Source organism: Megalops cyprinoides, chromosome 7, assembly GCF_013368585.1.
Source record: "Megalops cyprinoides isolate fMegCyp1 chromosome 7, fMegCyp1.pri, whole genome shotgun sequence".
Lineage (NCBI taxonomy): Eukaryota > Metazoa > Chordata > Actinopteri > Elopiformes > Megalopidae > Megalops > Megalops cyprinoides.
In genome coordinates, this window is record NC_050589.1 from 28,561,173 (window position 1) to 28,579,571 (window position 18,399).

Below are 18,399 nucleotides of genomic sequence, written 5' to 3' on the forward strand. Positions count from 1 at the left end.
AGGTTAGGGAATGGCCAGTGGCTGTGTGTTTGTTTTGCCTTGCTGTGTGAAACTCAGGTATGCCTTCTCCTGTGAGGCCAGTTTGGGGGGGGGGGGTCGAGGGGTGCAGACAGGTGGGATATGACGCAAAGGGACTCCGGGGACTCCAGGGTTAGACCCTTCACCGTGTCTTGGGGTGGGTTGGGGGCAGAGTGGTTGTCCCACCTCATCATGTCAGCTCCCGGCCAGAGAAAATGTGCCGCTCCAGCCCTGTCAGTGTGCAACAAAGGATTACAACCATGACAGAATACCCCCCCCCCCCCCACCACCTCTCCCCCAAAGACACGGCCATTGCATAACTCCACATGCAGAGACACGAGCCATGCCCCCTTCAATTCACAGCCATGCGCCGTTATCTCACGCCCCCGCAGGCTGACGGGAGGGACTGCTGGCCTGTCACATACTGTCTTAAGGTGGTGCCAGATGGATGCAAGAGAGTAATGAGGGTTTACATGCCAGACTTATGCATTTTATATCCCACAACTATCTGCATTTAAAACTCATATAAAAGATTTATCTCTTTTTTACCAACAAGAAAAAGCAATGCCAAATAATAAATCACACATTGTTAGAATTGGAGTGTCAGCCGAGTGTCAGTGAGAGGTCCAGTTCACCTTTTATGGGCTTCCTTTTATTTGACCAACTATAGAGGAAATCCTCCTTGACGCATGAATGTATGGATGCTAATGTGATTCAAAATGACAGTAATTCAGTCAAACCCAAGGGGGATTTGGAGTGTCTTCATTCATTCCCTAAGATAATATTGCTCTATGTAGTAGGTCTATCCTGTGTATTATATGTAGTATATCACATTTATAATGACATAAGGGTAAATGTGTTTGCTACAGGAGTTCTCTACCATTCCCTACCGTTGTGGTTATCATGCTGGTCTGTCATTCAGATGGACAGGTTGTGCTGCTAGATTAACCTCTGAAATTTGATTTCATTAGGTTTCATTTGATTAATTGTCTCAGCCTGCTAATTGTTGTACTTGCAAGAGTGCATATTCTCCTCATAATGCAACAGAGCAATTTTTCTCTCCGGAAGTCCACAGCAACAGTTGTGACTCATTCAAACGTGAGTCCAGTGTAGACCTGTGTTGCACCATGAAGAGAATGAAGGGACTGGTCGGTCGGTGTGATGGAACTGTGATTGTGAGGTCACTTCCTGTGCCTGTTCCCTTTGCTTCCTCCCAGGTGGGGAACTACAAGCGCACGGTGAAGAGGATCGATGATGGCCACCGGCTCTGCAATGACCTCATGAACTGCCTCCACGAGCGGGCCAAGATTGAAAAGGCTTACGGCCAGCAGCTGACCGACTGGTCAAAGAGATGGAGACAGCTGGTAGAGAAAGGTGAGAGGAGAGACCGCACGGTGTGGAATATCCATATAGATCTGCGTTCACGAGAGAGATGGGGCCCTGGTCCGAAATTGTGTTCTTCCTCCTGTGCTTTTGAACCACACTGTAATCTAATGAAACATATTATTAGAACTAATTTAGTAGGAAGGGCTTTCCACCTCTTCCAGACAGCCATACAACAATAAGCATTGGATGCTACAACAGTCAAACTTGTGCAAGACCATTGAATGAGCGAGTTGCACCAATAATCAGGGGAGGTGCTTTAATTGCACATGTTGAAAGGACCAGGTCACCAGGATCGCTAACACCCGTTCCTCCTACCTGCCATTGGTCACTCCTGTGTCTGCCTCTCGCAGGGCCCCAGTACGGCACAGTGGAGCGTGCCTGGCTGGCACTGATGACAGAGGCTGACAAGGTGAGCGAGCTGCACCAGGAGGTGAAGAACGGCCTGCTCAACGAGGACCTGGAGAAGGTGAAGAACTGGCAGAAGGACTCCTACCACAAGCAGATGATGGGCGGCTTCAAGGAGACCAAAGAGGCGGACGAGGGCTTCAAGAAAGCCCAGAAGCCCTGGGCCAAAAAACTCAAAGAGGTGCGTGGCAGGGATGGACCCTGAAGGTCACTGACTCTATGATCTTGCGCTTGTATCTAGAGCAGCGTATGTATCATCTCTTTACACAGCTGAATATTTATGAAATAAATTGACTTAGGGCAAAACCTAGCACAAGGGTACAACAGCAGGGAACCACACCTAGGTTTCAAACCTGCAACCACTGGATTATAAGCCCTGCTCTTTGCCTCAGCATTGCACTGCAGCCTGCTGCTGTGTTCTCAGACTCTTCACAGATGTTCTCCAGCAGCAGAGTGTAGGGTGGATATGTTCGGAGAAACTAGCCACTGAGTTTTTTTAAATGCATTGCCTGGGGCCTCCATAGCAGAATACAGGGTTTAAGTCAGTTTAGGCTGGGGAGATGTAGAGCGCAGTGACACTGGGATGACTTTGGACCGAGAAGCTGCTGGAGTCAGGCCTAATTGGGTTTACTGAAGTGATCTGCAGATAGCCCTAATACACAGGGCATAATGCAGTTCCTATAGACCTTGCCTGATCTAATAAAGTAGTGAGTCAACTGACCTCTTTGGTGGAGAGAGATGTGCTGCATTCCTCAGAAGTGCCCTCAGGGAGGTGTTAGTGTAGAGAAGTGGTCTTGGGGAGAACCCCAATTCATTTAGCTTTATGGATGGTGTTCTTCTGGCCTAAATCAACTGTGAATGAGATTTTGACCAGTCAGGCAAGTTATTTTCACTCAAGGCTCACTCAAACATTTTACACCAGATGGATTCTTAAACATCATTATGACCCCATTTACCTCAGTGGTCAAACTCAAGTTGTTCAAGATCTATGAGATAGAAATGACAGCGTGATTTTTACCCCGATCTGTATATCTGTATCTGTATATCTTGATGTGGGCGTGGCTTCTCCAGGGTTAAAGTTAAAGGGCGTAATAAGCTTGACATGTGTGGAGTTGACATGCAGTGACATGCCTGACCCCACTCTGTTCCGCACAGATGGAGACAGCGAAGAAGACATACCACATGGCCTGCAAGGAGGAGAGGCTGGCTGCCACCCGGGAGGCCAACAGCAAGGCCGACGCCTCTGTCACCCCCGACCAGCAGAAGAAGCTCCACGAGAAGGTGGACAAGTGCAAACAGGATGTGCAGAAGGTGAGATAGAGAGAGAGAGGGAGGGAGGGAGGAAGGGACAGACTGTGAGGGAGAGAGGGAGGGAGAGAAACAGACAGAGAGAGAGGGAGGGAGAAAGGGAGGAGGAGGGAGGGAGGAAGAGACAGAGTGAAAGAAGGAGGCAGAGAGAGAAACAGGGAGAGAAACAGAGGGAGAGGGAGGGAGGCAGGGAGTGACAGAGGGAGAGATAGGCACCAGAACAAGGCCTTGTTCCTGGTATTGCTGCCCCAGAAACATGTGTCCCAGACAGGCCATGTGTTATAGGCCATGTGTTACCCGTCAGTGTTTTCCTTATCATCAGCCTCTGCGTAATTAAGCTGTGGAAACTAAACCAATCGACGCTTCAGAGCGACTTGGGCCTGCAGATGGATGTGGCACACAGAAGATTATCCCATTGGCAGAGTCCCTCCCTGTATCTGTGGGACCTGGTTAAGAGGGAGATGCAGATTAAACTCGGTCATTGAGAGTAAGGTGCTTATGGAAAGGTTTCAGATACAGCTATTAGACTGTGGACGTTTCCTGTGTCTCAGTCAAGCTCTGACCAGGTCCAATGCCCTTACTCTAAAACCTAGCTTCAAAATATTTTTAAAATATTAAAAAAATACTCCATTTAATGATATTGAAAAGGAGGATAGGGGTATGATTTTGATAGTTTTTATGGTTTCACCTCTGGTAAAGAGGTTGTTGATGTATTGAAACCCAGCCCCTGTAATCCTGTACTGTTGCAGTGGGAGCGGAAACATGGCCTTTGTGACCTTTGCAGAGACGCAGGAAAGATTTTTATCATCGTGTGAAATGGAGGAACACTGTTCCTCCACAGAGTAAAAAAATACTGTATGCTTATGAACAGTCAGTGCTTGTATTGATTTGTAAGGGCTTAATCTTGCAAGAAAAGTGGTCTGATTATGATTCATTGTTACCAGAAAGGATGTATTTGTGGACTTTTTCCTGGAAACAGTCTGATCCCCTTAGAAAACCAATCATTTGCAATAATGTAGCACCCAAATAAAAACAGAGAAATTCAGGAAGACTTTAAACATCTTTGCTGGAAATGCAAACATCTCAAGACAAGACAGCATTTGATGGATTTTGAAAATTTTCATTGCATCATCACATAAAGGGATAAAGGAACAGATTTTGCCGGACTCAGACAGAGAGACTTATATGCCGTTATGACTTATACACCAGATTTTACAGTAGCTGTTCATCTGAAAAGCTGGGCTGTGGGATGGTGGCAGGGACTGAGCCAGTGTGTCTGGGAGATCGCTCCTCTCTTTGCACAGATATGTCATTCTGTATTTAGTGCATGGCAGGTTGTGCTCTGGAACCTGCCATTGTGGTGTCACAGTCTTGCCCTTGGCCTAGTTACCACAAAGAGGGTCATGCCAATGGATTCCCTTTACCACATTAAGATAATTAGCCTTAAACTGTAATCTGTGCTGAATAAATCATGGCCACTTACCCTTTTTATCGCTGTAGTTCCATCCTCAGATGTTCAGATGTTTCAGATGAATACAGCCTTTTGTAATCTCACATGATATGCCATCAAAATGTAGTAGACACTCATTCATCCATGATGTGAAAAGATGTAAAAATCAACTGAATTTCACAATGTGATGTCCAAACCTCAGTCAAATGCAGTAGAGAGGGCCAGCGCTTCAGATGTCTGTATATTAGCAACTAGTTCAGAGTAACTCTCATTTCCTGTGCAAATATGGAGTATATTTATTGTAGTTCAATAATATATGAGAAATACAGAGAAATCAGAAATTTTCCTAATCTCCAGGATTGCAGTTGCAAACATCACAACGGAAGACCAAGAACTATCTGTATGAGAACACGAAGCCCAGGAAATGTAGTTTGATTGATAAAAACTGGGGTTAATATTCAAATACTTATACATTCATATTAGAAGTATATATTAAATAACGTTTAGCTGTAAACTGTGATAACCTGACAGACAACATCCCTACTCCAGGTGTCCTCAAAACTTGCATCCAACTTGTTGGTTGGCATGTATGGGGGAGATAGGTTATAGGTTGTGGAGGTGGTGTAATGGCGATTGGCCGGTCTTTTCCATTTGCAGGCAAAGGAGAAGTACGAGAAGTCACTGGAAGAGCTGGGGAAGTGCACTCCTCAGTACATGGAGAACATGGAACAGGTGTTTGACCAGTGCCAGCAGCTGGAGGTGAAGAGGCTGACCTTCCTGAAGGAGGTGCTGTTGGACATCAAGCGCCACCTCAACCTCACCGAGAACCAAAGGTGAGTCTCAAGGCCACTCCAGCTGTAAGGTGACATGCCTCCGACGTGCCTGACTGAAATGTCATTGTGGTTTTGCAAGGTGCATGTTTAGTATATATTTAATAAACTTCAGGGCTTCACAGGATAAAGATTCCACAGTCCTTTCTTCAGCTGCAGTGGAATGTGTAAGCACAGCAGTAGAGAGTGGAGTCTCCTTGCACTTAATATAAGAGAGAAGTGGTGAGGTGAAAGGGAAAATTAAATAAATGAAAGGAGTTTAATATCTTTTCATATGTGTTTGCAATTAATTTGGACTGTTCAAAATGAGATGAATGTAGCCTTTTTGTATACGTGTGTGTGATGTGATTTTTGCTAACGGTAACTGGAAAAGGACCTTTATACCCATTCAATAATGCTGTTTTTTTAACTAAATGGGAATCACACCATTAATGGTCTAATATTAAACACATGCTTCAGGCAAATTCATCTGAACGCATTTTAAATGAACCGATTCATTTTAGTCAACAGGCTTTTACAGTCAAATGGAAATTACACACAATGTAATTTCTGCCAGCTTGATTTGGACTGGAGGGAATTTTTTTGTAAATACATGAAATCCTGTTGTCCTGTCCTTGGCTTCTTCCCACAGTCAGATGTATGTATTCTGTGAGCAGCCGCCATGGCAGATTGGTGGTAGAGATCATTGCTGCAGCACTGTGGCTGTATTGTAGTGTGAGTGTTTTGTGTGGGTGTGAGCTGTGTGTGTCAGATGGTGGCTTGGCCATTATGCTGCAGACCACAGTGCTGTTAAATCATAAATTAGTCCCTGCAGGGCTGGCTTTTCACAGTGTGAGCATACACACACACATGCACACACATGTACACACACAAATACTGTAGTAACCTCTTTTTTTGTGTGTGTGTGTGTGTGTGTGTGTGTGTGTGTGTGTTTGTGTGCTGTGCAGAGCCAGCTCTGTACAGGACTAATTTACGATCCATTAGCACTATGGTCTGCAGATTAATAGCAAAACCACTACAGTAAAGGGCCCCCTGGTGGACACTGCTGTATCCACCCTCCCACAGTCAGTCTACCGCACACACAGATTGTGCCCTCCTGTACTGCACCAGGATCAGTTAATCCTATCCTTATCTTCACCTCAAACAGTTTGTGCGGAAAGCTGAAACAAGTCCAGGGTTACTGCTTGAGGGCAGTGTTTACACTGGTAATCTTATACACTCACACTGAGTCAGATAGTACTGTACAGTGCTAACCCTGATACAGTGCTAACAAACTCACACAAACCCAGACCCACACTCACACATCAGAGGGCCTCATGTAATCTCAATCTCTGTTAGTCTTAATGTCAGTTAATGAAGTGTTCCACAGTATATACTGTAGAGAGGGATCTGATGCCTCGTAATAGAGTCTCAGTGTAGTCCTCAGTTCACTCCTCTGTAGTTTTGAGGGAATTATTTTTCTTTCTCTGTCCATTGGCACACAATCAATGACACAGACTACATTGATATATGTATTGTCTGAGCATATTTGTAAAAAGGTTGAAATTATTTTCACATGAGATGAACACGAATGAGTTTGATACTTCAGCTAAATGCTCCTGTCGTCTGCCGCAAGGTCATGCGTCTACTTAATGGTCATTGATCTAGATGGGTGAGTTGCCCGCGAAGACAGATCAGTCCCTGGAGGTCACTGCCACCTTTCTCAGCCGGCTGTCCCACAGGTCTCAGGCCGCACTTAACCCTTTCCTCTTTGCAGCTATAGCTCAGTGTACCGGGAGCTGGAGCGTACGATCCTGGCTGCCAACGCACAGGAAGACCTGAAGTGGTTCAGCAACAACCACGGCCCCGGAATGCCCATGAACTGGCCGCAGTTTGAGGTACAGAGCCTGTGCCACATCATAATCACATAGATTTATCCTTTTATTGCAGCACAGCATATCACATTGCGATGGTTATTTGACCAACCAAAGTCTTTATCTGGGACAGCGTGTTCTCTTTATACAATTGCTTATTCATGCAATTGGTCCTCCTTGGTTGGCCCAAGTACTCTTTGTGCATACCTGTATTTGCCTATAATGTGGAGTCACATGTCATATTGAGTCAGTGTAAAAGTATTTGGGAGATGACATTACATTATTGTAATGTCCAATGCATGAACATTAAAAATGTGGGGCAGAATGTTTTAAATATTTAAATCTTGAAGCTTGAAAGGAAATAACGCTTCCCTTTGTTAAAGACACAAACGACTTACAGCTAGTTTATTGGAGGCAGTTTGTCTTTCCCAGCAGCGTAATCTCCTCCAATTCGCCTTTGTTGTATAGAAAACAGGGTGTTATTTTTAAATTTCGCCTAGCTCTTGAAGCACAGTGATTTGATATAAAAGGGATGCAGCAGTTTTCCAGCGTCTGTCTTATTCCAGAGTCTGTCTGGATGACAAAGCGAGTTGGCACTGTTGAAATGCAAATGCTCTCACGAATCCTCGTAGTAACCTGGCATCCGCAGACTGTTGAAGAGGAGAGAGATTTGCGACCAAGAAACAAACTAGTGGAGTGTGGTTGTACCTTACTGATTATCATTATGGGCTTCTTTCTGAGATAAATAGAAGTCTTCTGAAGTCTGTCTGCCCCATATTTGTTGTTTTTTGTGCAGTAGTCCGTTGGTCCATTGACTCTATTTTTAAAGGGGCGCTGAACTTCAAAACAACTGCTTTCATATTGTTCCTTACCTCATTTGACATGCAAATGAAACATTATGAAACAAAAAACTACATCATCTCAGGTGCAGAGAACTCTCTGACTGGTCTCGGTAATGCTTGTGAGCCATCATCTTGCTAGAGTTCCTTATTCCAGGAAATGAGAAGTTAGTGGATACTTCAGTTTTGACTGCTTGTAAAAGCCCTCAAAGCATGTTTAGGTAGATGTGTTGGACCAGTTAATCCATTTATTGTTTACAGGGAAGTTAATATTTTGTAAGATTTCAGTTGCATTGCACAGTGATCCCTCCAAAATAGTTGCTTGCTGCCTCCAGTCCCCAGCAGGTATAACAAAGTAGTTTGAACAATTTCATTCTTTTGAAATGTGAAATGTATTCTGGGATTTGTAGACTTTTATTACTATGCAGCAGGTCACAAATACACAAAAGAATTTCTGATTTTTTTATTGCTTGATAAAATAATGAATAATAACTCTTTGGTACAGATTTCTACTAAAGTAAGGTGAAAATAACACATACAAAATTGCATCTGAATTGTACATAAAGACTGAAAGAATTTGCCTGACTGACTGTATGCACACTGCAAGCAGTGCTCAGTATCTCTAGCACTTAGAAAAGACAAGGATTTCCACAGAGAGTTGAGTGCATACAGCACAACTCCATTGGCCCGGGGATCTCAGCTGCTTTGCGAAGGGGAGATGATGCTGTCAGTACCGCCTCCATCAAGGCAGGCAGGTGAAGCCAAAGCAGACTGAGCTCAGGAAGAAAGAATAACAATTTGACATAAATCACAAAACAAACTTCAACAGGGGACGTGGGACAAACAGAACCTGTCGAGGAAATTCAAGATGGCCGTCTCTAACAATAGGAAAAATATAAGAAGAAAGAGAAGATTGTTTGATTGGTCATAGAATTCTAGCAGAAACATTGCAGTTTGCTTGAAGTCTACCATACCATAGAGGTATCCCTGGTGCTATTGAATAAGGAGGTTACGGGCTATTCATTTGGAGAATGATAAATATCAGACGTGAAAATGTGAAAATTCCTGTCACACTCTTGTACGAGGTAGGCTATGTTGCTCTGTGTAAGGACCTGCAAAGGAATTAGTGTAATATGGTGGAGAGTTAGGACAGTGGCATCATGCCTCCTGTGGTAGTAGATGAGTGTAGTGGCAGATCTACAGCAGGCTGTCTCTGTGCTCCAGGAGTACAACCCAGACCTCACCCACACCATCACCAAGAAGGAGAAGGTGAAGAAGCCTAACGAGGGTGTCACATTGACCAACGTCACCCCTGGAGGGGACCACCTGGCGCAGGCTGGTGACCGGGGCAGGTAAGAGGGGGCCCTCTCTCGGCTGCGTGAAACCTCAGCGCACGGAAGCTGAGAGAGCCTGCTTAGTAAAATACATTCAGGGGAGCTGATCTCCTGTCAGAATCAATGATTCAGTGTGTTTGATGATGCATGCAAATCGCCATACCTGCTTGCTCTGGAAACGCTCATTGGGTAATGTGTCTGTGGTGTCCATGGACAGCAATACTTCAGTGATGAAAAACAAATGATTGATTGTTCTGAAAACCTTGCTGCTGGTGTCATAGTTGATTGTGCTATCACTGATATGATGTTGATCACTTTATGATCTCAGACTTTATTTTTTTGAAAATTAAAAGAATGAAAGAGAAATAAAAAAAACATAATGAATGAGATTTAATTCCCTCATTTGTTACATGAAATGTTATTCACTACTTTTCACATTTTGTGAGAAGTGCATGTGTTGCAAATGTTAATAGCCTTTTACTAGAACTACTAGAATTTACTAGAAATAACTGAGTAGTATTATTTACAGGACTCCTACACAGGAATACACAGAAAGTTTTCATTATTAGCAAACAGGCCTTATATTGAGTTTCACTGTTGCCATAGTAGAGGCTCAGACTATTTCCGGGCAGGCAGCATCTAAGCGAATTCCGGTCTAACAGTCTTGCTCCGCCTTCCCATCACTCCCTCAGTGTGAGCAGCTATGATAAGAACCAGACGTACCAGACAGAGTGGTCCGACGACGAGCAGCCCGCCGCCTACTCGGGCAATGAGACGAACGGGGGCGCCAACCCCTTTGAGGAGGAGTCGGCTAGCACAAAGGGGGTGCGCGTACGGGCCCTCTATGACTATGACGGGCAGGAGCAGGACGAGTTGAGCTTCAAAGCAGGTGAGTGCATGCCCTTACCGGTGGACCCTGGGAACATATTATTCACCTATTAGTTATTAGCAGGGCATAAATTCAGTAAGCGCATTCTTAAAGCAGACATTGCATTTGAATAAAATGTTAGACTCCATTCGTCACTGCCAAGGTTGTACTTGTACTTCCTTGTTCTATCCAACTGAACATTAAAACAGAACTGGAGTTTTGTCACATACGTTGTAAGGTTTAGGTTTTCATTCCAGCTTCCAGTTATGTATTATCTACAGCAAATCTGCATTCGACTGCGTCGGTCTTGTGAGGCACAATGTGGGACGTGATGGCTTACTAGCTGGTTCCGGCTGCGCCGCGTCATCTCAGTTGCTCACAGGTGGTGCCGAGAACAGGAAATGACATAAAACCTCCATTCATTCCTTAATAACCCTCCTAGCCGCCCCCCGGGGGGCAGAAATTGCAGTGGTTAGTCACATAGCGTGGGGCCTTTGACCCAATTACAGGCACCTGCTGCACATTAACACAGCGCCGTTCATGGCCATGATCACAATAGTAGTGGGGAGTTATTAGGCCCTCTCAGTTACTCAGCCTGACCCTGTGTTTCACATTCATAAAGGCAGAGCCAAGTGCGTATTTGATCCTAATGCAAATGTCAAGATCACTGCTTCATTAACGCTAAAGAACGGTGGACTCTTCTGCTGCCTACCTTTGTGTGATTCCTGCTCACCAAAGGCTTGATCTGAGGCGTTGTGGCAAAAGTGTGTCTACCCAAATCTTTCAAAGCCACAATTTTTTCTTTAAGTAGGAGAATTGATTTTGTTTATTACTAGTGACAGATGATTTGACAGTTTTTCTCAGCACAGGCTAACCGTCCACTGTAAAGTACAGCATATCCATCTGTGGTACTGCTGAATCAAAATAATGAAGAGCTTCTGCTGAGGTTGTGTAAGACTTGTAAGACATAAGTCTGTCCACGGAAGTTTTAATGACTCCAAGCACTTGGCTCAATGCAGGCCAGGTGTTTATGTGAAAGGCAAAATTGTTCAGAACAGCCCAGGTGTTTGTGTGAAAAGTAGAATGGCTCAGTATAGCTCGAATCTTCGTGTGAAAGGTAAAATGGCTCAGTATAGCCCAAGCGTTTGTGTGAAAGGTAAAATTGGTCAGCACAGCCCCAATGTTTTCATGAAAGGTGAAATGGCTCACTGTAGCCCAGGTATTTGTTCAAAAAGGTGAAATGGCTCTTTTCTGTCTTACTTCCAGGGGATGAGTTGACCAAGCTGGAGGATGAAGATGACCAAGGCTGGTGTAAAGGTCGCCTAGACAGTGGCCAGCTGGGCTTGTACCCAGCCAATTATGTGGAGTCCATCTAGTCACCTTAATGAAGGAGGACACCCCATTGGAGGCAGCTCAGACTGTACCGTCCAATCATACTGCACATAGCCAGAGACTCAAGAGTAACACTTCCCTTGCCAGGCAGATGCGCCAAGCAGTCTTGACTAAACATGATCTTAGTAACTATACAGTGTATACAATATATGTTTATCCATTCCGAGGGGGGTGGGGGGAAAGTTTAACAAAAAATAAATAAAGCATACAGTATTTATTCCAGAATATATATGAATATACCACCATTCAAGCAAGTGCAGGGAAACATTTATCATTTTGTGTAGCTGTGTTCAGTATGAATTTTGTGCAGCTGATATAACATATGTGTAGCGGTATGTTCTCCTATAACAATGAGTGTTATGTAGTCGATGACACCTGTGTAGCCAGAATGAGCTATGCAACGTGAATTGTGTATATTTGATGACATTTTTGTGTAGCAGTCTTGATGCTATGCGTGTACAGTCTTTATTCTTGCATCAGTAACGTTGCATAGCGTTACCCAGAGAAGCGCTACGCAGTGCACTTTTTTTCCTTTTCATTTCTTTTCTTTGTGGTTTTGGTTACATTCCTGTGACCGGTGCGTGCTATACAGTGTGTCGTTCCTCTCTGTGTTTGACTCTGCTAGCAGCATGTGCTATGCAACACACGTTCAGTGCATCTCAGTGACACCACGCCGAGCCATACCTGCGGGACTGCAACGCATAACCATGTGACCGAGGGGGCAGGCCAGGGCATAGGATCTTTTCCCTGAGGCCGCGGGGTTCGAGCACCGCCACGCTCCCGCGGCCTTGTTCCAGGCGATGTCATCGTCCGCAAAGCGAAAAACGTTCCTTACGAACACAAGTCTCTCTCAAGCTTTTGTTATTATGGCTTATTAGTTCTTATTTCCTGTGTCAATGAGCTGCTTTCTTGGACGGTTTTTGCAGCTGACCTCTGGGAAACACGACAAATGTTTTTTTTTTTTTTTGGGTGGGGGGGAAGGGGTGGGAGGAGGTGGATGGAAGGGTGGTGATATTAATACTTTCATATATTTGTTTACCAGACAGCCCAGTGATAAATCGGGTGTTTGAAATAGAGTGTTCAAATCAGGTGGATTGATAGGCAGGGGCTACCTGTCTTTTTTGTCCAGAGGTGTGTGTTCACCAATATTATCATCCACCTTTTAGTAATAAAAACAGAGCAGAGCAAAGGACGACAGTGAAGGTAGACCACCCTCTTCCTGCGCTCCATTCATTTTTAAATCAGTCACTTACATATGATGGGTTTGAGGTTGTCTGGCTGTATTTGCTGAGGAAGAGTGTGGACTGGGACATGCTGATATTGCTAGGATGTCGGCCCTCGGCTATGGGTCCATCTCAAAATCAAACGGCCTCATTGTCCTGGACATGAGTGCACCGCAGCCTCCTGTGATAGTCCCCATGACCTCCTCCTCTCCCCTGTCCCACTGTTCATTCTGGCGCACCAGGCCACACACCATCCAGGAGAAGCCCAAAGTCAGTCAAGCTGTGAGAGGAGCGCTGCTGGCCTGACGTACCGGGCGGCGCAACACATCCAGTGCTAATTGATCTCAGAGAACAGTCTCCTTCCGCCGTCTTCCGTTGACTCACTCTGAACTAACGTGGGTTCCACACGATAGCGTTGTTTCAGTGTTATGAGTTTGCTGATCAAAGCTGCTGGGGGGTTGAGGGAAGATGGGGATCAAGGTGGGGGAAGTTGCCCTTGAACATGTCCGAAACTGAGCCAAAGAAAGACTGGAAACCTCTCTAGGGCCCGTTCTGAAACTCCGACCTCACATGTCCGAATCTGTGTGGCTGCGAACTTCCTCTCCTTTCTGCCACTTCCTGATTTGACCCTTCCTTTTTCTTCCCACTCCGAGAGAGACTGGAACTTCCTGTGACTTTATCAGTGATCCATGATGCACTCTCCTGCAGACATACCTTGTAATTTTACATGACTTTCATTGAAAACAATTTAAATGACATTTTATAGCTGGGTAGTCTCTACCTTGTTCAATGGTAGTATCCTGCCATGGGATTCAAACCTGCAATTCTGTGCTATCTGCTGTGCATCACATAATGCAGTGCACATCTGACATATGTGTCTCTTTTAAACCTTCCGTATGCTTGCTGCGTGTCGAGCCTGTTACCGTAATTCCAAGATGCAGGTATGTCTATAACATGCTAATTCAATGAAATCTGATTCTGATCTTAAAATAATCACTGCTGTTAAAAGGCAGGACTGGATTTTGTCCAACCGATTTGCATAAAGGAGTTAATAGCAATTGTGTGGTATTTAGCTACAAACAAGGGGACTACTGTAGATGTACTCCAGAGTATTCTATCTTTCTTTTCTCTTCATAGATCTTACATATAAACAAAGACTTTCAGCTTAGGTGCTTAAACTGAATCAAATATACATCTTGAAATGTTGTGCATCATTCAATTTACACTTTAGATTAAGCTCTGAACTTTGCCAGCATATTAGCAGGGACTGTAAATGCCATATAGTGACTGATAAAATACTAGACTGTTTTCCCTAACTGAGCTATCAACTTCAAGGGTGAAATCCCCAGAGTGAGAGCGGGGTCCTAAGTCACAGCATAGGAGAGGCCCCATGTGACCTCCGTGTAGAGAGGAGGCTGCTTATTTACAGAGCAAGGGAAGGTGGAAATGGAAGGAGGTATTCCTTGCACTGCAGTATCAGTAAGCGGACACCACTGGCCACATTGACAGACTGTGACTGTACCTCGGCGTACTGGGGAAAGAACCACATCACCAGCTCTTAGATTGCGCGTCCTAGTATAAGCTCTCTATCCAGCCTAGCAAAGTAATACGAATCAAATGCCCCCCATCTCCTTTACACACACAGACACACACGCACACACACACTCTCTTTCTCTCTCTCTCTTTCTCTCTTTCCAAACACACAGAGCTGTACCTGGGGTCAGTACTTCGGGAAGTAAAAAATAATCCATTGTGCGGTGTGTATGAATTCTGTGTATTTAGAGGAAAAATGAAAACGAAGAAAAAATATTGCAAGTGAAAAAGACAAAATGTAGTGTCTTACTCAAATATGTGCTATAAAACTGAGAACAGCAATGGGAAATCCAGTAGGTTCTATACTGTATTTATTTTAATTGCAATGGAATTGTCAACCTATCAGAGCGTGCGGTTGTCTCGCACTGTTTGATTTGTATATGATGATGTAATTTAAAGAATATATTATATTGTATCTGTACAACTGTGTGGAGCTGAAATGAAACCTAACGACAAGTGAAGCAGTAAAGAAGATGTATCTGTAAATGCTTTTTTATCTTTATTTTTTTCCTTATATGTGCAAGGGGGGAGGGGAGACAGGAAACAGCGTGAAACCTCTATTTTAGTGGTCTAGAAGATATATGTATGTGTAGACTTAGTGTTGTAATCTTATCTAAAAACTGGTGTAGTGCCTGTTCATATTAAAGATTAAAAGAAAATTAAGTAATTATTTAAATATGAATAATGATAACGATGATGATAGTTATTTAAAAAAAAACTGGATTTAAGTTGTCGTGAAGATGTAAAAACAATATTGGTTTGAAAGGAAAAAAAAAAGTTTGTTGAGAAAAGAAGCAATCGTCTACTCTTGGTCTGATTATTGGCTCTGGGTGGGTGTGGCTCTGATTTTTTTTTTCTTTGTTTCTGGAGATGCTAAACAGTTTGCAACTTACATATGTAATGCCACCGTTTTAGTGTTATCTGAGCAATGACAGATGTGAAATTCTGTGTTTGGAGTCTGAGTAACTACAGTACCTGTATCATGCAAGCCTGAAGCCTGAAACAACTGTTCACAGATTTAAAATGCCCAACAACAGGACGACACTTTAAACAATTGGTAGACAGGAAATATTTCCATTTCTACAATGCATAATCTCCATAGTAGCCAGTCTAGTTTGGGATTGTCCTCTGGTGACTGAATTATTTCTGAAGGGAATTGCACTAGTTGAAAATAAAGTGTGTTCATTGTGGAAAACTTTATGAGAACAATACACACACACACACAGATGCAGATACAGATGTATAAAACTAAAAATGTATAAACGTGTTGCCCTCCTTGTATCCTACCTAGATGATAAAGTAAACTTTTCATGGAAATGTAATCAATGCTTGCTGAAGTCTTTGAAACAGGAAGCAGCATGAAATTGTCAGGTTTATGTTATGCTAAAGGAAATCAAAAATAAATGAAAATTAAGATTATATTTATAATTCATAACTACAGTCAGACATCAGTGTAACAGCTCCTAGTCCCTAAAATAATTTCATGGGAAAAAACTGAGGAATATGAACACTAATGCGTAATGCGATTCTCTGCTGTTAATGATACTACAATTTCCAGACCTGTAGCTAGCGAGTTACCAGGCATCCCTGGCGCCCTATACTGAATTAGGACGCTAGAAACGCCACTCGGAAGCTCGGTAAGTGCATGACTTACGTGTAAGGCAAAAATGTAGAAAAAAGGAGACATGAGAGAAAATAAAAGTGCACACAGTGAGAAAATCCTTAACTTAAATATATAATTCATTCTTTGTAAAGTTACTTGAACTCTAGTCGGCTCAGTTTCCTATCTTCTAATGTTTCGGTATATCTTATATTGTTAAATAATACAAAAGAGTCTTAATGGCGCAGATCCCTTCCTCGAATACTGCACTACTCTAGCATCACCACTAGAGGTCAGCGCTGGATAATTGCTGAGTGCACGTCATCAAGCGCCACTTGAGGTGGGAGTTGTCCCGGCGTTGATATCTAAATTTTGTCAGCTGGTCGTCAGGTAAGTGTAACTCAGTTACATGCAATTTGGTGAATAAGTGAACATTTTATGAGGTGTGACAGAGATGTGTGCGTATATATAGAGCATATATAGCCTATTAATGCGAAACTGTGTGACGACACGCTGTATATACAGTGAAAGACATCGCAGTCACGGGTCAAACTAGCTAGCAAGCAATATTATTACAAGTATTTTGAAAAACTGAAGCTAATGTTTGCAGAATGTTACCGTAGTCATGCGCAACAATTAACACATTTGTACAATGATAGTCAGCTAATCTCGTTCCCAGCCCTCAAAACAAACACTCATCACCAAACTGACACACACCCATCCAAATAAACCGGCAATGACAAACCATTTGTACAAAAAAAATTATTTATTCGGGCACAGGCTACTACCATTTCGGATTAAATCTGAAATTAATGACACAAAAACCAAAAGCTGCTTGTTTGATAAACCATATTAAAACATAAAAAGTTGCAAAAAGAACCCAGCACTGGTCGCAATTTAAAGCTGCTATGACTACCTTTCACGAAGAGCTATATATATATATATATATATATATATATATATATATATATATATATATATATATATATATAGCTCTTATATATGTATTTATGTGTGTGTGCTTTATTTAAGACTACGTTAACAATACACAAAAATAGATGATGTTGGCATCGATGTGGTTTAACAATGAAGACAAAAAATGGCATGGCCAGGGGGGCACAGGACAATGAAATGACAAGTCACGCGTAATTCATCTTCACATTGCGCGCTCACTGACACCTGAATTTGTGCCTTGGTGTGTGCTTGGTACGAGTTAAATGAGGTCACGTTCCAGTGGAACGACCTGCGTAACATTGATGAAAGGGTATTAGCGAATGAACGAACGAATGTCTAAGCACATATACTGTTAAACTACTTTTTTTTTCTTACTTGACACGAAATCCATTATCATCCTTTTCCATATCCGACCTTTATTGTGTAAACCTGTTATTTGAGGTTAAACCTGTTATTTTTTTCTGAAACAATTGTACCGTACTGACGTGTGATGCAATCAAGTAAACCATTAAAGGCAGAAAGGTAAACACCGTAAATAAAAGCAAACAGAAAAAAGGAGGAATATAAGGATCAAGTGTTCTTTTTTGTTGCTGGTCGGAAGCAGTAAGACTGAAAAGTTTACACAGCCGACAGCAGTTGAGCGGGTGAGTTTGCAGACACACTCACATGTCAGTGAACCAGTGAAAGTTGTCATGTCAGAAGGATTTAAGAGCATGCTTTTCAGTGAACAAAGTGCACAGGTGAAAAGGCTTGTTTAAGCCTCTGGGCAGAGGCCAGAGCCAAGCCCATATTCTTACAGTAAGGTAACCACCCTATTCCCACAAAAAGGGTGAGGACCTAAGAGTCCTGTAATGAATTAGTAATTTTGTACTATGAGAAGAAGATCAGCTTCAAGGTTACTCTGTTACAGAAAAAAAACTATTTTGTAACATGGATCGTCTGTGTACTAGAGGTCAATATATACAGTCAGTAGTGAGGTAACGTGTACATTTTCCGTGGTTTGAAAGTACCTCATTTCTCAGTGCCATATTGAGTGACAGGAAGGGTTTTATTTTCCAAGTTTTTATAGGGATAAAGAATGTTGAAAAATGTTTTTCCCAAGAAGTAATCCTCAAACTACCAGCATTAATCACAGAAAATCAAGAGCAAGTAGATCATTTGTGAGTACACTGTTATTCATTAGCCCTAAGAGCTGATGTGGCATCCAAATAAAGACAAATAACAAAAACAAATGAAAAAACAAACCTATAAAGGCCGTTTCCTTTATAAAAATAGAGCTCTGTAATGTAGAACATTATCGAAATTGAAAGACAAGATCCCTGTAGTCTACCCACCAAATCACCCAC

The 18,399-nt window shown here is 42.9% G+C and overlaps 1 protein-coding gene across 2 annotated transcripts in view; it reads left to right on the forward strand.

Annotated features, from left to right (window-relative positions):
* LOC118781355 (protein kinase C and casein kinase substrate in neurons protein 1-like) overlaps nt 1-12,624 on the forward strand; it is a 64,632-nt gene extending 52,008 nt beyond the window's left edge. For both annotated transcript variants that reach the window (XM_036534353.1, XM_036534354.1), the window contains 8 exons: nt 1,236-1,392; nt 1,755-1,990; nt 2,965-3,120; nt 5,225-5,400; nt 7,154-7,274; nt 9,314-9,441; nt 10,116-10,312; nt 11,558-12,624. In XM_036534353.1, coding sequence (XP_036390246.1) covers nt 1,236-1,392; nt 1,755-1,990; nt 2,965-3,120; nt 5,225-5,400; nt 7,154-7,274; nt 9,314-9,441; nt 10,116-10,312; nt 11,558-11,667 — 1,281 coding nt within the window. In that variant the 3' untranslated portion in view covers nt 11,668-12,624. The remainder of the gene's footprint in view (nt 1-1,235; nt 1,393-1,754; nt 1,991-2,964; nt 3,121-5,224; nt 5,401-7,153; nt 7,275-9,313; nt 9,442-10,115; nt 10,313-11,557) is intronic.
* The last annotated feature ends 5,775 nt before the right edge of the window (nt 12,625-18,399 follow it).